The sequence below is a fragment of the Euleptes europaea genome, chromosome 2, assembly GCF_029931775.1.
Source record: "Euleptes europaea isolate rEulEur1 chromosome 2, rEulEur1.hap1, whole genome shotgun sequence".
Classification (NCBI taxonomy): Eukaryota; Metazoa; Chordata; class Lepidosauria; order Squamata; family Sphaerodactylidae; genus Euleptes; species Euleptes europaea.
The window spans coordinates 5161755-5182152 of record NC_079313.1 but is presented as its reverse complement, the minus strand read 5'-3'; the positions used below and the strand labels follow the sequence as shown (position 1 = coordinate 5182152).

Below are 20398 nucleotides of genomic sequence, written 5' to 3'. Positions count from 1 at the left end.
CAGGGGGGCCGCCGGTGGAACAAGAGTCCTCTGTTGACTACCGGAAACAAACAGCCAACCTCCCGCCCCGCTGGAGTGAACAGATACAGCGCAGGCCGGGAAGAGTTGGTTTTTATATGCCAACTTTATCACTTAAGGGAGAATCAATCTGGTTTATAATCACCTTCCCTACAACAGACACCCTGTGAGGTAGGTGGGGCTGAGAGAGCTGTGACTAGCCCAAGGTCACCCAGCTGGCCTTATGTGGAGGAATGGGGAAACCAACCCGGTTCACCAGATTAGCCTCCGCCGCTCGTGTGGAGGGGTGGGGAATCGAACCCGGTTCTCCAGATCAGACTCCACGGCTCCAAACCACCGCTCTTAACCACTACACCACGCTGGCTCAGTACCCAGTGGCTGCTTTGGCCAGCTCTCCTTAAGTGAGGAACTGTTTCATTTTAATTTGTACCCTGCCTTCCTCTCCAATGGGAACTCAAAGTGGCTTACATCATTCCTCCATTTTATCCTCACAGCAACCCTGTGAGGTAGGTTAGGCCGAGAGTGTGACTGACTCAAGGTCACCCAGCGAGCTTCCGTGGCACAAGTGGGGATTCGAACCTGGGGTCTCCCAGATACTGGTCTGACACTCTTAGCCACTACACCACACTAGCCAGGGTAAACCGGAGGTTCATCTAGACCAGGGGTCGGCAAACTCATTAGTCAAAAGAGCCAAATATCAACAGTACAACGATTGAGATTTCTTTTGAGAGCCAAATTTCTTAAACTTAAACTATATAGGTAGGTACACTGTTTATTAACTTAATAAACTTTAATTAAAGTTTTAAGTCTTAATTAAACTATAGGTACACTGAATAAAACTTGATATCATACTTAATAGTGATCTTATTTATTGATAAAAATTAAATTGTAAGTCCCTGCCATTTCCCCCTCCCCGTCCGGAGTCCTGGTCTACCGCCATAAAAGCCTATTGGTAGACCTGGCCTCCGGCTGAGTCCCGTTGGGAGGCCAGGTCTACCCATTGGCTTTCTTGGCAGTAGACCTGGCCTCCGGAGGCCCATAGAAGCCAATTGGTAGACCTGGCCTCTGAAGGGGGACTTTTCCCCTCCTCGGAGTCCAGGTCTACTGGCAAGAAAGCCAGTGGGTAGACATGGCCTCCCAATGGGACTCAGCCGGAGGCCAGGTCTACCAAAGGAAGCCCGCCACGCTTAACAGCTGATAGGCGGGCAGGGGGGCCAGGAACTGCCGAGCCGCCCGCCCAGCAATCGCGCGGCTAGAGGGGAGGGCAGGCTTTAGCCTCCCAACCATTGAGGGCAAGGGAAAGGGGGACCAGCCGTTCTCCACGGCGGGGGGTGGGGGGAGAGACAGCGGGCCCGCTCTCTCTCTCAGGCGCCGGCTCTGCAGCCCGGCTGCAGGCGCGAGCAGGCACAAGAGCAGGAGAGCCGCACTCAACGGGCCAAAAAGCCGCATGCGGCTCTGGAGCCGCAGTTTTGAGACCCCTGATCTAGACCAGCATCCTCCTTCAAGCTTGTATCCAGTGGGTAGACTGCCTCAGGACCTGGAGGTTCTATTTATTTAATTTATACCCAGTAATAGCTAAAGTTTGGAAGCAAGTGAATAAACCTTCAATTCATGACTGGAGAGGGAAACTATGGATGTATATGAGGATGGCCAAATTAACAGAATTCCTACTTGGAAAAGATATGGAAGAATTTAAAAAAACTTGGGCAAAGGCCATCACATATTGGGATAAACTGGCAAAAATGGATTTTACTATTTGAGTTAGTGAGTTATAGAAACAAGTTTATTTACTTTTCTATTATTATTATTAACAACTTTCAAAACTGTTTAGACACTTCTGCGGAAGTCAGGTGATGGGTCACTTTTTAAGGTGGGTGGAGGGTCAAAAGGGTATTATTTGCTTTGTTGAACTTTATAACTTTGTATAATTATAATGGATACTCTTTTGTATTTTCTTTGTATTTTTTGTTATTATTGTATTTGTTTAGTTTTATATTATAAAAATAAAAAAGAATTACAAAAAAAAAGTACAGGAGGATGGCCAGCCGCTATTATTTCACCGCAGCACCTTGTATCCAGTGGGTAGACTGCCTCAGGACCTGGAGGTTCTGTTTATTTAATTTATACCCTGCCCTTTCCCAGGCTCAGTGTGGCTTACAACAATAAACCATACACCGCTGGGCTCCTTCCATGTTTCAATCCTGAAATTGTTTCTGTCCTCAGGCTCACAGACAGCCGTGAAGGAACACAGTACTCACCGGCATGAATGCAGAGTATCAGCCTAAGACACACACACCAGATACTGTAGTAAGATCAGAGAATCATAGTTGGAAGGGGCCAGACAGGCCATCTAACCCCCACACCCCACTCAATGCAGGATCAGCCAAGAGCAGTTCCCCAAACGTTGTGAGTCATGGAGCCCTTTTCAGGAGAGAAATTCACATCACCATGTGAAGCTGCCTTATACTGAATCAGACCCTTGGTCCATCAAAGTCTAGTACTGTCTACTCAGACCGGCAGCAGCTCTCCAGGGTCTCAGGCAGAGGTCTTTCACATCACCTACTTGCCTAGTCCCTTTAACTGGAGATGCCGGGGATTGAACCTGGGAGGACCTTCTGCATGCCAAGCAAATGCTCTACCACTGAGCCACGGCCCCTCTCCATGACGCAGCACTAATTTTCACCTAGTGCCTATATGTGAAACCAAATGACAGTAGTTTTTCTTGTCTCTTCACAGAGCACTAGGAGATGTTTCGCGGAGCAGTTTGGGAACCATTGGCCTAGAGCATCCCTGACAAATGTTTCATTGAATCAGAATTGGAAGGGACTGCCAGGGTCATCTAGTCCAACCCCCTGCACAATGCAGGAAATTCACAACTACCTCCCCTCCATACCCCCAGTGACCTCTACTCCATGCCAACCCACCAGGATCCCTGGCCCATCTGGCCTGGAGGTTTGTCCAGCTGCTGCTTGAAGACTGCCTGAGGGTGAACTCCCCACCATCCTAGATGGCTCAATCTCCATCCAGGACGTGCAAAACCCAGAGCCATGCAGAGCAACGCTCTCTTTCAGCCACCTCTGGACGCACAGCCTGCCTCCACCACCACCCCCTTTTGTTTTCTGGAAAATGTGAATACCATTTTGAACAGCGGGCGACGACAGGAAAGAGATCCAAGAGCCAGTATACACACTATAACCTGTATACAAACGGAAGAGGCCGGAATGAAATGCACGGGGTCGTTTGCCTTGAAGATCCGATTCTCTCGAGAATGACTAACGTAATAAATACAAGCAACGATATAAATTACGAGCAGCTTTATGAAAGGTGGAAATTATTCTATAAATATGTTGAGGTTTAACACTAACCAAAAAATAGAATAAGTAGAGCCCGACTAACGGAAATGACATTTAACCTATATCTAACCTAATTGCTATGTTCAGCTAATAAATGAATGAATGTAGAGATCTAGAGAAACAGCTTTGATGAGAGATATAATGGAGATATTTGATATGTTTAATAATTGTATAAGGCGGTCATTTTTAGATTATATATTAGCTCAAATATCTTTACTTAATAATTAGAACAAAATTTTGATTATAATGTAGAACAGCAGGGCAATGTAGTCTGCCTGACCTATATTTGTATGCTGGATATTCTTATTTTCCCTCCTTACCCCTCTTTCCTTCTGAAGTGCCCTCTGCTGGGAGAACGAGGGCATAAACCCCCCCTCCAATCTTCCATCTGGAGCAGAATTATTCATTAAAAGAATCCCACGGCCTCTTAAGGACAACACTGGTAGCATAATTGTGCAGCATGACAGAACGCTTAGTGTTGTGCTTGGGAGACCCACATTCACACTTCCCCTTATCCCCGGGAGCTCAGCGTGCGTCCTTCGATTGGCCACTATCAGCCTAGCATGGCCTACTTCAAAGGGCTGTCGTGAAGACAGAATGAAAAGGGAAAGGGGGTAAGACAAAAACGAGGTAACATTTAACACGCCTGCTTTGTAAGCTGCAGCGAAGGGGTGGGACCCGAAAGCCAGAATTGAATTGCAGTTTAGAATCCCAGATCGTGGCGAAGAATCAAATTTCAGTTTGCCCAGATTCCTACATTTTGGATCTCTTGACAAATCCTGAGTTTGATACTCTCAAAACCAGGAAGTCTTCAGTTGCATTGTTGAGTTATGAAGGGATAAGGGAAGTGAATGCAAAGTCACAATCCAAGCCATTGTCTCTTGTTAATTCAGTCCCCTTAAACCGGAGGCTTTACGGGTTCTTATAACTCCGGTGGGTTCATGACTATCTGTAGGAAGATGCAGACTCCACAAGGTGTTAGGAATTAAAGGCATTACTGCACCATATACCACAAAAGCAAATAGCAAACCATCAGACACATGATACAGGAATATATGATACAGGGAGGGGCCGTGGCTCAGTGGTAGAGCACCTGCTTGGCATGCAGAAGGTCCCAGGTTCAATCCCCGGCATCTCCAGTTAAAGAGACTAGGCAGGTAGGTGATGTGAAAGACCTCTGCCTGAGACCCTGGAGAGCCATGGAGAGGGGCCGTGGCTCAGTGGTAAAGCACCTGCTTGGCACGCAGATGGTCCCAGGTTCAATCCCCGGCATCTCCAGTTAAAGGGACCAGGCAAGTAGGTGATGTGAAAGACCTCTGCCTGAGACCCCGAAGAGTGGCTGCCGGTCTGAGTAGACAATACTGACTTTGATGCACCGAGGGCCTGATTCAGTCTATGAGGAGCGTCATGTGTTCATGTTCATGAAGGGAATTCTCAGTCAGCAAGACTCCCACATGGGGGCGGGGGGAAGGGCCTCAAATGTCTTTGTTGCAACATTCGGACATCAGCTACCCCTGCTATAATTTAATGAAGACTCATTTTTATCTTCATTACCTCTATCTTGGATCGGAGATTTTTAGCCACCAATCCAAGCTCACCGAGGTCGCAGAGAGCCACATGGGGTTGCAGGGGGTTAGCACTACATCTAGCACTACAGTAGTGATTTAGCACTACAGTGTCCCCAGCAGTCACAGCTAGAGGTCCTCTTGCTGGCTGCTCTTCAACGGAGGCATTTCTGCCCTCGTCCTTCCCAGGAACCCGAGAGAGCCTCAGGATGGTGGAGCTGCAGCAGGCTCGAACTGCAAACAGCAGAGCAGTTATGACAAGGGGGGTGGGAAGAGGCTAATGTTGGCAATCGCTTCAGATTTAGGCAGGCCAACAGAAGCATGACTTTCTGCCGGCAAGACAGGTCCACAAATTTAGGTTTTAAATAACTGCACCCAGAGCCCACCCTCCCGTTTCTTATGGGCCACAGGACGGCGTCTTATTTTCCACCTCTCCAGCACATCGTACCGGCGGTTCGACAGTTTTCCGTTCAGAGGCTTCTTTGCAACACAAGGGACAGCCTGACAAACTGCTGAGCTGGGGCGGATCAGGCTGTTGCCGCACACCCAGAACCGCGCCTTCTGGCACCTTCAAGCCCAACATATGTCAGACCGCCTCAGCTCCACCAGCTGGCAAACTATACGTATCAAATATACATTACGGGCTGGGTGCAAACAACGCTCTCCCTTTTCGGTGAATTCTCCCACTGACAAGAAGAATGCCTTTTGGATTCGGCTCCCATGCAAACATGCTGGGGGAAATAAACTGAATTGCTACAAACAGTCAAGGCTTCCAGCGCAGCTTTCAGCCTGTAGTCGAAGGTTGCCATTTTTAAGGAGTCCCAAATTCAGATTCATAAGAGTTGGAAGGGACCACAAGGGTCATCTAGTCCAACCCCCTGCACAATGCAGGAAATTCACAACTACTTCCCCCCCCACACACACACCCAGTGACCCCCACTCCATGCCCAGAAGATGGCCAAGATGCTCTCCCTCTCATGATGTGCCTAAGGTCATAGAATCAGCATTGCTGACAGATGGCCACCTAGCCCCTGCTTAAAAACCTCCAGGGAAGGAGAGCTCACCACCTCCCGAGGAAGCCTGTTCCACCGAGGAACCGCTCTGTTGGAAAATTCTTCCTATTGTCTAGACAGAAAATCTTTTGGTTTAATTTCAACCCATTGGTTCTGGTCTGACCTTCTTGGGCAACAGAAAACAACTTGGCACCATCCTCTATATGACAGCCCTTCAAGTCCTTGAAGATGGTTATATCCTCTCTCTGTCTTCTCCTCTTCAGGCTAAACATACCCAGCTCCTTCAACCTTTCCTCGTAGGACTTGGTCTCCAGACCCCTCACCATCTTTGTTGTTATATTCAACATGGAGCCCTAAAACAGGGCAGGCAGTTCAGGGTTTTCTGGGGAGGGAGGCACCGTTTGTGGTCTTGCGGTTTCTGGGAATAAGGGGACACGGCTGATGCTCTTTCTCTCCCAGCCCCATTCCCTGATAAAGACCGAACGTGACCTCAATCTCAGCTCTAAATCCAGAAAAGCACCAACAGCCCTGTTGAATGTGTCTAGAGATCTACCCCACAGGTGATTAAGGGTCCTTTCCATGAAGACCCCCCTCCATCTGCCAATCCAGAAGTGGCACAAAACTTTCAAGCTGGTTTCCAGAGCAGAGCGCAGATGGAACATTACCACTAGCTAGCCTGAAGTTGGTTTTTGTTGGAATATATGGCCTTTGCAGTGCCACTTAACTCCAAATCCAAAGGTGGTCTTACCACAGAGTTAGAGGGGACAGGGACAGGAGTGTCATCGATAGATATCCCCTCCCCTCGCTTCTTGTACTTTGATGTTTTAGACGGATATTCTCAGGGGCTTTCGTTTCCCTCTCTCTCTTCTCCTTCGCATCCATCCAGGATAGAAGCTAGAGCCGTCCGGGGACTGGGCTCCCCGCCCCCCCAGCTACACTTTGATATCTAGAAACTTAGAAAGCTAGATTGCTCTAGAGGACTTGTATTGTTCTTTTCTATCAACAATGTATTTCCACAATAAATGAGTTTTAGTTTCACTAGAACAAAAGCCTGAGGTTTTCTTTTGCTCCTACCCGCACACACACACGTGCGATCCCAAGAACGGAGGGATCGCTTCTGCTGTGCACAATAGCCTTGCGCACTCTGCGAATGGAACAGGGATTTCATAACCAAGAAATCCTAACAGGTCATGAGCCCAGATATGTTCCTGCGAGTTTTTTGAATGCCCAGAAGAGCACACGAGCTTTCCTGACCTTCTAAGGGTTAAAGTTTCGCATCCTGAGCCCGGCCGCTACGAGGAGGATCGAATTCCCCCGCAAAACGAAGGAGGAAGGCCGCTCTGGCAGCAGCATCTCTCTGCAACGGCTGAAAACAATAAGGTGAGCTGGCCAAGCAAAGAGGCTCGCGGGGGTGTATGAGCGGGAGTGCTTGAGGATAGAAAAGACTGTTGTCGTCCCCCCCCCCCCATGGCGTCGGATGAAGATTGGGAATGTTACGGAATTGAAGATTTGCACAAGGGCAACTATAGCTCATGGAAGGTTCGACTGGAATTTGCGTTGGAATCTGAAGGGCTTTTGAAATTTACCCAAGAAAGTAAGCCGGACGACCCAAGCGATGAGTGGACCAAAGAAAACGCGAGAACGAAACGCATCATCGTGAATCACGTGAGTGATGAATATTTGAATGAATTAGTTGGATTAGACTCAGCAAAGGCTATGATGGACAAATTAGCGAAATTGTTTACCAAACGTGGCTGGCCATATATTTTTCCGTTGAGACAGAAACTGAGGTGTCTAAAATACAAGGAAGGAGGGTGTCTTAGAACGCACCTCTTCAAGTTAAAAGATTTGCTGTCGCAAATGGAGTCTGCAGGGGCAACTGTTTCTGAGGGGGAAAGGTGGTGCTATTTGATTGAAAGCCTTCCCTCAACCTGTGTTGAAATGGCTGTGCAGTTGGAAAGGCAAGGCATGTCTTTTGGCGATGCATGCAAAGAGCTGTGTTGGGTGAAGGAACGCAGAGATATGCTGAAAGAAGTTGATCAATCTCTGTCCGAAGAGGTGGCTCGCAAACTCACGATGAGAGATCACCATTTTAGACCCACCACCACCACCAAGTATGAGAACAAAGGATTGGACCATGTGGGGAGAAGGGCGGGGATGAAGAAATGGCCGGAGGACCACTTTGAAAGGAAAGGCCTTGCCACCGAAGCAGAGAGGGGCTCTCAAATTTCGTGCTTTTATTGCAATGAAACTGGCCACAAGGTGGCGCAGTGTCCGCAGAAATTTAGAGACAGACAGGTGAGCCCGAAGCGCAGGAGCCCTAACAGACGGAATGATGTTAAGAATACAAAGAGTCATTTTAATTATTCCACGGGTGGAGATTTTTGCAAAACCACCCAGTTTATTTTGGATACCGGCTCCACAGTGCACGTCTGCAACAGAGGGGGTTTCTTTACTGAATTGAAGGATGTTCCCACAGAGACTGTGCATTTAGGAAATGGCGGACGTGCGTTTGCAAAGAAAAAGGGGGATGGGATTCTCTACTGCCAATTGGAGAACGACCAAGTTTGTGAATTCCCACTGAAAGATGTTTTGTACATTCCTGAATTTACCAGCAATTTGATATCATGGACTGAGCTTGGTAAAGGAGGCTTTAAATGCAATGCTGATGGAAATGAATGTACTATTTCAAAGGATGGGGAAATTTGCATGATTGCTAAAGAACACAATGGCTTGCTAATTATACAAGAGGACCAACATGCAGGATTGCTGGAAACTGAAAGTCAGGAGATTGACTTGCGTGAACTGTATACTGAAATGCCCAGAAGTGGAAGAAAAAAAGGAGGGGAATAAAACCCAACCTAAAAACAAAAGCTGGGTACCCAAGGTTGGGTGAAAAGAAAATATATTTAAGTCTATGTATAAATACGGAAAGTATAATTTATTAGAAGCGCAATATAAAAGTTAAAAATATTTAAAAGCATTAAAATAGCACAATGACATTTCCTGAGGTTGATTTTACTAGGTGGATACCTGCACATATAGTATTTGAGAGACTTATACTAACCAGTATTACAAGAACTTATACCAGATGTTTGAGTAATTTAGAATAGAATTTACAACATATACACATGCCTGGTTGGGTTTGAACTGTTTGTATTTGTATTCTTTAATGTATTTCTGTAAATGTGTGCAGGTTTACAAAGGGTTTTAATTAACCACTGATGAAGGCCCCATAGGCCGAAACGCATTTGGTATGTGGTTATAGTTATCAACCTCAGGAAATGCCATTGTGCTATTTTAATGCTTTTAAATAATTTTAACTTTTATATAGCGCTTCTAATAAATTATACTTTCAGTATGTATACATAGGCTTATATATATTTTCTTTTCACCAAACATTGGGTACCCAACTGAAATGCCCAAACATGGAAAATGTTACCAAAGGCTGTGAGAAAATAAGATGCGCGCACCAGTGGCATCGCCGACTTGGGCATGCAAATTTTAAAACCATTAAAGAAATGGAAAGGGCTGATTTAACCCAAGGTTTTGATTTAACTGGATGTAAATCTGAAACTAACTGCTTTTGTTGCACTGAGTCCAAGGGCACCCCATCAACCTCTGCCAAGAAAAAGTGAAAGGAAGACCAGAGAACCGTTGGACCCGATTCGCAGGATTCAGGTACTTTGTGACCTTTATCAATAACTTTTCCAGATACATTGTCTTGTACCTGCTTTCTGGGAAATCGCAGGTACTGGATAAACTGAAGGACTACGTTGCACTCGCGAGTAACAAGTTCAGAAAGAAACCAAAGATCTTCCAGACAGATGGAGGGGGAGAAAACATCTCCAAGGCCATGCAGCAGTTCCTGAGAGAGGAGGGAATCGCGCATGAGATGACTGTGGCATACAATGCAGCTCAAAACGGTGTGGCGGAAACATCGGACTCTACTGGAGATGGTAAGATGTATGCTCAAAGATGCCTCCCTTGCAAAGAATCTGTGGGGAGAACGCATCTTAACAGCCACATACATACAAAATAGGCTAAGGCTACACACCAAACTCCTTTTGAACTATGGCAGGGTCACAAGCCTAGCATGCAGCATTTATGTGTTTTCGGGAGCAAAGCTTACGCTTACATTCCAAAAGAGAAACTAAGTGGGACAATACCACAAGTGAAGGGATTTTTGTTGGCTACTCAGCCAAGAGTATGGGGTACAGAATCCTGGACCCCAAAACCAACAAAATTAGCACCAGCAGAGCAGTTTACTATGACGAAAGCCATAAACCTCCAGCTTCAGAGGGGGCGTGTGCTGAAGTAAACAGCGAAATTGCCTGTCCTGATGCTGTCTGCCTTAAAGAGGAAGAATAATCTGAGATGATCCAATCAGAGGAAGAGACCACTGATGTCCAAACAGAGGTGGGGACCACTGATGTCGAATCAGAGGGACCAGGCCAACCAGAGACCACTGAATGTGCAGTGAGGTCAGCGCACTTGAGGCGTCCTGCCCTTGAGACTGACCTACCTTGCAAGGACTGAGGAGACATCTGAGCCAACATCCTGGAACGAAGTCTCCAAGCTGCCTCCTCCAGAAGCACAGAAGCGGAAGCAAGCGGCAAGAGAGGAGCTTGAATCGCGACACAAGAATAAAACATGGACTTTGACTGAGTTGCCTCCCGACAGGAAGGCAATAGGGTGCAAAAGGGTCTTTAAAATCAAACGTGATGCTGAAGGTGAGGTCCAGCGCTACAAGGCCAGACTGGTAGCGAAAGGATACTCCCAGACGTTTGGTGAGGACATTGATCAAACCTTTGCACCTGTGGTTAAATATGCCACTGTTAGAACTCTTTTGAGTGTTGCTGCTATCAAGGGAATAGAAGTTGAGCATCTCAATGTAAAAACTGCATTCTTGCATGGAGAACCGGAGGAAGAAATCTACACACAACAACCTCCAGGTTTTGTCCAGAAAGGGAAAGAATTCGTGTGCAAACTACAGAAAAGCATCTACGGACTCAAACAGGCTGCCAGAGCTTGGAATACAAAACTGGAAGAAATGCTACTACAAGCAAACTTCAAAACAAGCAAAAATGATTCATGCCTGTTCACCCAACATGAGAAAGGTAAATGGACTTTTTGTTTTGGCTTATGTTGATGATCTGATAAATCGCCTATGAAAACCCAGATGACTGCAAACAGCTGGTGCATCACCTAAACAGACAAGTAGAGGTGAAGCAACTGGGCGATGTCAGCCACTACTTAGGGACTCAGAATTCAAAGGGAAGATGATGGGAACTTCCTGATCAGCCAAGAACAGAAAATTAAAGAACTGATAACATGCCTAAGACTGGAACAAGCAATAGCATCACCAACTCCCATGGGAGTTACGTAAAGCAGCAAGATAACACCGCGGAACCACCAGCAGACGACGTGTACCGTGAAGCACTAGGTAAACTTTTGTATGTCAGTACACTAAGCACACCAGACATAAGTTCAGCTGTGGGCATACTATGTAGAAAAACTGCAGCGCCAACTAACAAGGACTGGAATGCTGTAAAGAGACTTGTTAGATATCTGAAAGGCGCTGCACATTACAAGCTTAAGTTGCCAGCTAATGAAAGGCCTGAGCTTGTAACATTTGCGGATGCAGATTGGGGTGGAGACATGAAAGACAGAAAATCCACCAGTGGACACATATTTTTCTATGGAGGTGGAGCCATAGGCTGGCAGAGCAAGGAGGACATTGTGGCTCTGTCCAGCACAGAGGCAGAATATGTGTCAGTGACGCAAGGCTGTCAAGAATTACTGTGGCTACGCAGACTACTCAGACCTAGGGATGGATGAATCTGGACCCACGGAGGTGAATGAAGACAATCAGAGCTGCATATCCCTAGCAGAACAAGAAGGTATAAATATGCGAACTAAGCACATTGACATTAAATATCACTTGGTGAGAGCTGCACAGAGACAAAGTTATCAGGCTGAAGTATTGTCCCACAGAGAAAATGATTGCAGATATTCTCACCAAACCACTTGCAAGAGTGAGATTCGAAGATCTCAGAAAATGAACTTGATAGAATGAGTCAAGTGACACCGAGAGGGGGTGTTGGAATATATGGCCTTTGCGGTGTCACTTAACTCTAAATCCAAAGGTGGTGATACCACAGTTAGATAGAGGGGACAGGGATAGGAGTGTCATCCAATAGCTATCCCCTCCCCTCGCTTCCTGTACTTTGATGTTTTAGACAGATATTCTCAAGGGCTTTCTTTTCCCTCTCTTCTCCTTTGCATCCATAGAGCCGTCCGCGGACTGGCCTCCCCACCACCCCATGGAGGGAAGGCAGATACACTTTCATATCTAGAAAATTAGAAAGCTAGATTAGTCTAGAGGACTTGTATTGTCCTTTTCTATCAACAATGTATTTCCACAATAAATGAGTTTTAGTTTCACTATAACAAAAGCCTGAGGTTTTTTGTTCCAACTCACACACACGTGATCCCAAGAACGGAGGGATCGATTTTGCTGTGCACAATAGCCTTGCGCACTCTGCTAACCAACAGGGATTTAATAACCAAGAAATCCTAACAGTTTTTATATGCCGACTTTCTCTACCACTTAAGGGAGACTCAAACCGGCTTACAAGCGCCTCCACTTCCCCGCAACAGACACCGTGAGAGGCAGGCGAGGCTGAGAGAGGTCTAAGAGAGCTGTGACTTGCCCAAGGTCACCCAGCAGGCTTCATGTGGAGTGGGGAAACAAATCCAGTTCTCCAGATCAGAGTCCACTGCTCTTAAGCACTACACCACACTGGCTTCGGAGGGGAAACTGCGGCCATCTCAACCTGATGAACCCCCAGGCTCATTTAGGAATGGCAAAATCTTAAGGACATCAGACACGCTAAAGAAATCCTAGAGGAACAGCTAACCAGTTGCCTCTAAGCTAGGTAACAAGGCAAAGGAAAAAGCTTTCTCTTGGACTATATTCGCCTAACTTTTTACTTACTGCAAGTCAAAACTTGGGATTTTAAATTGCGGCCTTTGGGGTGCTTTTGATCATTTTATTCACATTACAAGTCACCTGGAGTTCCGCAAGGTAGAAAGGCAGCTAATGCTTTAAAATAAAGCTTTGCCCAGAGAGACTGCTCTGTCCACCACCCACACATGCTCCCACCACTATTTAAGGAAAAGGTAGGAAAAACCTCCCTTGCTAAAACTGAAAAGGGTGAGCAGGTATACCCGGTTTCTTCACCTCCCTCCATTTCTAGTTCTTGAATAGAAAGCTGCAGTTTCAAAGTGACCATTCCAGGCGCTACAGGATCAACAAGCTTTCCCTATTTAAGCCACATTGCCTACGAGGTGGCGATCAGACACTTTCTGTTGGGGCCCCAACACTTTTTATAAGCTTCCAAGTCACACATTATTTGCTGCAAGGTACATGGGGGCAAGATTTGGGGAGGGGGCCAACTCCTGGCAGTTACATGCTGGCTTCTGAAAAGGAAGTTATCAACCTTTCTTGGGGCTTGTTTGCCCTGCAGGCCACTCTTTGGCAATGTTTGTGCCAAGCTGGCCCCACTGCAGCCAGGCAGAAATGACCAGAAACGTGTCCAATGGTGAACCTAGGGTTCACACTTGCCCCTTACAACTAAGCAAGGGACTTGGGCAATTTGGTACCCAGTCATGGCTTCTATGCTTGACCTGGATGGCCCCATGCTAGCCTGATGTTGTCAGAACTCATAAGCTAAGCAGGTTCCGGCCCTGGTCAGAATTTGGATGGGCCTTTCTTATGTCCCCATAGGCTCTGCATCACAACCCCGGTAGCCCCTGGATCAGACCAAAGTCCACAGTGTCCAGCAGTCTGTTCACGCAGTGGCCAACCAGGTGCCTCTAGGAAACCCCCAAACAAGACTGCAGCAGCATTTATCCTGCCTATGTTCCAAAGCACCTCTGACCCTGGAAATAATGCATATGCATCATGACTAGTATCCATTTTGCCTAGTATCCATGGATACCCCTCTTCTCTATGAACATGTCCACTCCTCTTAAAGCCTTCCAAGTTGGCAGGCATCACCACATCCTGGGGCATGGAGTTCCACAATTTAACCATGCGTTGTGTAAAAAAAAAAAACACTTCCTTTTATCAGTTTTGCATCTCATCCTCCAGCTTCAGATGACCCCCTCGCTCTAGCATTATGAGGGAGAAAAGCTTCTCCCCATGTACTCTCTCCAAACCATGCATAATTTAATAGACCTCTATGCCTCCCCTTAACCACCTTCTTTCCAGGCTAAACAGCCTTAAGCGTTTTAACTGCTCCTCATTGGGCACTTACTCTAATCCCGACCATTTCGGTTGCTTTTCTGACCCTTCTCAAGCTCTGCAATATTCATGGGTCAGCTGTGACTTGGCAGCGCGTACACAATGCTCTGGCATGCCTTGAATGTATCATAGAATGCTGCGTAGCTCAAGTTTATGAACTTTGTATTTGCTGTCCAAATGGCTATTCCAATGCTTCCTTTTAGATTCTTGCCCTACAGCGAAGGGGACTGCCAAGTCTCCCAAGAAAATGAGGTCTGGAGCACCTCCCAAAAAAAAAAAAAAAACCCCATTGTGGTGGTTGGCTTTTCCAGACTTTAGTTTTGTTAATAGCTTTTCCAAACAAGACTGTAACTTAAGAGCACAGGCATTATATGCAGAAGTCCCCATGTTCCAAGCTCGTTATACCTAAATTAAAGGACCTCTGGTGGCACAGTAGGGGTCAAGACCCTAAATACCCTGCCAGTTAAACAACACTGGATTGGACGGACCAATGTTCTGATGCCGGCATACAGCAGTTTCATATGGTCAAGGTTGTAATTCTATGCACGCTTCCCTGGGAGTAAACAAACATGCATTAACTTTTTGTGGGTGCTGCCAAGTCACAGCCAACGTACGGGCCACCCTGCAGGATTTTCAAGGCAAGAGACACTCAGATGTGGTTTACCACTGCCTGCCTCAGCAACACAACCCTGGCATTCCTTGGAGGTCGCCCATCCAAATACTAACCAGGAACGATCCCTGCTTCGCTTCTGACACCTGACAAGATCAAGCTTGCATCACTGAAACTCCCTGGGGGCATGTTCAGATATAATTTTTAGTAAAAGTCAGTTGCAAGCCTATCATAATAGGCTTGACTCCTATGCTACACAGCTAAAGGACAGGAGTCTGCAGTTAGCCTCAGTGTGAGGCAGAATTCCAGGATGAGAGACACCCTCAGAAGCGGCAAGGCCTTTAAAAAAGAACCCCTCTGAATAGATGTAATGAGCAAGGCTGCAGCGAAGAGGGATCATGTCCAAACTGCCAAGTCAGCCAGGGCATGACTGGGGGGGAGGGGGAGAGAAACCTTTAGTTAATTCACTGGCTTCTCCATTATGCCCGCTGTGTTCATTACTACCGCCTACACGCCATCTTCAAAAATCACCTCCGAGCTTGTCTTTCCCAAGAATGTCAGAATCTTGGCTTATGCCTTATAACTTACTTCTACTCCCACATCTCCCCATACCACTTGAATGTGAACCAGGAAGTTGCACTCCGTTCTGTACTGCATCAGAAAAAAAAGGTTTTTGGGGGGGTATAACTGCTGCCCATGAAGAGCAGAACGCATTCCGTAATGTTCTTTACTATCACGTTTCTTAGAGCACTCAGGAACAGCCACAGAGATAGAAAGCTGAACCCCTGGCAATCAAGGATCTTTGGTATAGAACTTAAGAGCTGAAAGCCTTGAGATGGTGCTGAGCTAGAAAGGACCATTAGACCAATTCCTCCTGAAGGTGGTTCTTTTTATCATTTGCTTGCAATCACACCTACATTCATTTACAACCCCGTACATTGTATAGAGTGCAAGTTGGTTTTCTAAGTAAGCCAGCAATATCAAGCATGGGGGGGGAATCCCCAGCAGCTTAACACCTCCCACTCTGGCTTCTACTACCGCAAGTGTATAGGCACAAGTCAACTGTTTTTTAGCCCCATGTTTATTTATTAACTTGGCACTTTTCCACTTGACTGGTGAATCCAAGATACACAATCCTCTCCACTCTTTCGCATGGCCACGGCGGCCATCCACCTTCCCTCGGACCTCTTTCGAGCAGCTCAGGGCTGAAATAAACAAAAGCAAGAGTTAAAACCAACAAAAGGGGGCTCGAGCAGGCAGCCACATTAAAATCCAGCAGACTCCCAAACCAGGAACTCCTAGTGACCTTTGTGGTCAAAGCTATGGGCATGAAAGCAACCTAAGCGCTTTTCAGACACAGAAAATTATATCTGGAATGTTTTCCTTCCTCCGAGGCTCAGGGAAACCTCTATGGTTCTCCTTGCTGATGTCAGTTAGACCAAGGTCACACAGCAAGCTTCATTCTATCTTGGTTCAACACTGACTGCTACATCACACTGGTTCTCTTGAGGAAGCCAAGTACCTGCTTTCAAAGCTGACGGTCCAATACGGTCCCAGAGGTTGGTCATCAGACTCAAAAAAAATCAGGTCTCTGTCTTTTTTTCTCTTCAACCTGCCAAGACAAATAGATGTTACACAAAGCCATGCCCTTAACGGAAGAGTTGTGCTTTCTACTACTCCCCCTCCCCTACACAGAACTACCACAGCTTTCTCTACAAAAGGGTTTCCACAAGCCATCTGTGGAACCCGACTGAGTATCAACAGCCCTGCGAGGGCCAACTACAAGAATGAACATGTGCCTCTTAGGCGGGCCAACGGCACCCGAGCCCACAAAGCAGTTAGTCACTGTTGCAAGGGTTGCTTTGTGAACAATGTGGGCTATGGGATAATTAATGGCAAACAAAATTACACTTAACATGACTTAAATGAAGTCTTAAGGTAGCATCTCCAAGATAAGCGGTAATCACATGGGGGGGACAATTCAATTTCCCCGTCTTTACTTTTAAAACCTACTGGCAAAGAGATGGCTGCGTACACCCCCTTCTGACCCGTCAAATTTACGGCACAAGCCAAGACTCAAGTAACAGGTAAAAAAAAGTTTTTAAAAGGTATTCTTAGCTGACCAAAATCGGCAGAGATAATCTGCTTCACATGGGTTTTAACATTGACTTTTCAAAAAAAATGAGCTCTCGACAGGAGGAAGGATGCGGACATGAGCAAAAGAGTTACCTCGAATTACAGGACTATCCCCACATATGAACTAGCCAAGAGAGCAGCTTTCGGTCTCAGAGGTTCTCTCTGTTGGAGGCACAACACTTCTTTTTCGCCAAGGCACTGCCGTTTTCCATACGCTAGCAGAGAATTCTTAGAACTTAGAAGGCAACGACAAAGCTAGCTAAATTAGGTCACAGTTTATCTGCCTTGGAACACTGTCATACTAGCAGCAGCTGACCCAGTTAAAGAAGAGAGACTACTTCAAATTCTAAGCTAACATCTGGCTGGCTTTCAGTTTAGCAAACTGTCAGCTGGTTCTTGTTCATGCTACTACGGAGCTGTCGCTACCTAAAGCTCTTCAGTCTAAACAGTTATGGAGCATTTACTAAGGACACCAGCGGCATCCTCCAGTGTATCTGCAAAAAGGTCGGATCAATTCCAGCCAAAATTAACTGGCCCCATTAACGGCAGGGGAATTTGCTACCTCTTTTGAGACTGGTTTTTATCCCCAATAAGGTGGCCAATTTTTAGCTGTCTTCAATTATGTTAACAACTGGCATTACAGGTTTTGCTGACGCTAGTCTGTCTAGTTTCTCTCTAAAACAGGTTTCTAACTATGCTGCTTGCCCTTTAAACTGTACACTTTCTTACTATCATCCACAGAGTTGTGTTGTGCAGCAAGATGTAAGATTTCAAGAGCAGATTTTGTTTCAGATGGACTTTTAATAGGCTTCGTGAAGCCAAAGGAAAACTGTACAAGAAATCCTTTTACCACTTCAAAATTACAACATCAATGGAATTAGGCATACTTTCTTCCAGTAAAAAAGGACAATATAAACAAACAATTTTTTTTCCATGAACCTCTTTGAAAGTAAGATTTGCAGAGTCTCTGGGTAAGTTTTATGGCATACAAGTAAAAGTCTCAATGCAGGTTGAACATACAAGCAAATGTCTCTTTAGATATATCAAGGTGGTTTTGCTTTTAAATTCATACCCAGGCTGCAACACCTACCTTGCTACACTAAAGGAATGTTACAAAACGATGCACTAAAAACGAAACAAAAAAAATGAGATCACAGCTTGGTCAGCTTCTACAGAAGAATTAAGCGTTCTCCTCGCTCAGAACAAAACAGGGCCCCGAAACCTTCCAAGTCTTTCTTAAAAAAATAAAACTCAACACCTTGGCTCATAAAGAACTAAAATCTTAAGTGCTTTAAAAAAGTTAAAACACTCGAGAGGAAAAAAAACCCAAAGCTTTCTTTCGAGTCTCAACAGGCCATCACATATTAGAAGCTGTCAGGCTGTGTGTTTTTTTTTTTTTGACAAGGTCAGAACTGAGTTTTACTACAAAAGTGAGAATACAAAGGAGATGGACTACACAAGAACGGTTTCAGCGAAGCTCCAAAAATCTTTATAAATACAGCCATTGGAAGGACGATCTTGAGTCAGGAAGATTTTTTACTCGTTGTGTGCAGCTGAGGACAAGAAGCAGGCACAATTGTAAAGGCACTGAAGCACAGAAAAGTTCCAGCATTTTTCTCTCCCCTACTTTGTTTCCTAAAAGCTACCTCACTCTCGTTTAGACCCCACACCCCTTTCATGTTTTAAAGTCTTGCTCCTGGACTTTTTGGGGAGAATTCCTGGTGCAATGTCCAGCTTCAGAAACGCTAGTGACATATCGACTCAGTTTGCCTTTTGGGTCCAACTAATGCTACACATGCATTACCAGTGTTTTACTGTTGGGCGACACAAATGCCTTCAGGCCTGCCATAAAAAGCAGCACTTTCATAGGCACATTTTCCAGCACTGTGCTCCAAGTGAGCTCTACAGTATTTTCCAGGTTACCACTGCAAGGTGAGAAAACAGGCTCCAAGCAATCCCGTGTCAGTGTATCCTCCGTCTCCTTGTGATCTATGACTTACCATAACTGTCGTAGCTATCTCTGTAGGACCCTCCGGAAGGCCTGTCGCCATAGCTGCCTTGACTCCGGCTGTGGAATACAGGCAAGACACCACCGATTTAACTAAAAAGCGCCTTTGCAACTACTGTAAGCAACCGTAACGATTTCTTTTCAACTCTTGCAACGTAATGAACCAAGATTCACAAAACTGCTTACCTGCTACCATAGTAGTCTCTGGACCCACTGTATCCCCCGCTTCTGGATTCAAATCTGCTGCCCCCATAGCCTCTGTCTCCACCAGTACCTGGAAAGGGACAGAATCAAGGCAAATTTCAAATTCTGTCAAACTCATTTGCCATGAGTGCAGCCAACAGATTGCTCAAGAACTCCAGCTCACCTCTGGAGAAGCCCCGGCCCCGGCCTCTGCCTCCGCGGAAAAAGCCTCTGCCACCAGCTGAGCCGCCTCTGTATCCCCGAGATCTGTTCTCCGATGACTTGCCTGCTTGGTCTACTCTGATCTGGCGGCCATCAACAGACTGAAAAAACAGCAACAGCAGCATTAAGACTGCTGTTCAAAGAAGACAAATGCACCAAAAATCTCACTTAACTTTTATCAATATTTACAATCCCCTAACTGTAGGGCCGCTGCAGAAAGAAAGCTGGCTTTTTGCTTAATATATATCCACATCACAAGAATTGTCCCTTCCGCTTGGACGAGCCCAACTGTCTTCTGTAAAGACCTGTACAGTACCGGATTCCTTACCTTCCCATTCATGGCCATCATTGCATCTTTTGCATCATCGATGTTCTCAAAAGTGACGAATCCAAAACCTCTGGATCTCTGGGTTTCTCGGTCTTTTACAACAACAACTGGAACGGAAAGAGAAAAACTATTTAACACACCTCTTTCTACCAAGAACGTGGAACAGTACGCTCAAGAACCTCTGCCTAGGATGGGTTTTTTACAGTCATATTTGATGCCTGTTTTGAGCCTTAAGGAGTCCCGATAATAGATGAAACGTAAGTACTTCTTTTACCTTCAGATATCTGTCCGTATTTAGAAAAGACTTGCTCCAGCGACTGTTCGTTGGTGTCAAAGCTGAGTCCACCGACAAAGAGTTTTCCCTCATCTGATGCCATTTTTTCCCTATAAGCAAAAACAAACACTAAATGCAGCATTCACCAATAACTGCTTTGGCGGTGAGTGGGAAAGAACCCAACCTTCCACTATAGACTTTAGTTCAACTGGTGAAAAACTGCAATATTTTTATCTCTGACAAGCAGAAGCCATCAAAATTGTTTCCTTTACTAAGTGTAAAAGTCTGGCACAAATGAGGCACAGGATCTGGAAGGATTAAAGGTTTAGACTTTTAAAGAGCTTAGCGGCTGCCTTCGCAGACGTTGCTTTCCGTTC

General features: G+C 45.9%; 1 protein-coding gene across 1 annotated transcript; it reads right to left on the bottom strand.

The window, feature by feature from the left end:
- Nucleotides 1-18362: 18362 nt before the first annotated feature.
- Nucleotides 18363-20127, bottom strand: CIRBP (cold inducible RNA binding protein). Its single transcript, XM_056844062.1, has 6 exons — nucleotides 20022-20127; nucleotides 19748-19854; nucleotides 19382-19520; nucleotides 19201-19288; nucleotides 19007-19074; nucleotides 18363-18559 (listed from the first exon to the last, which is right to left on the bottom strand). Exons 1-6 carry the CDS (start codon nucleotides 20122-20124, stop codon nucleotides 18543-18545), a joined length of 522 nt encoding a protein of 173 aa, XP_056700040.1. The 5' UTR covers nucleotides 20125-20127; the 3' UTR covers nucleotides 18363-18542.
- Nucleotides 20128-20398: the final 271 nt, after the last annotated feature.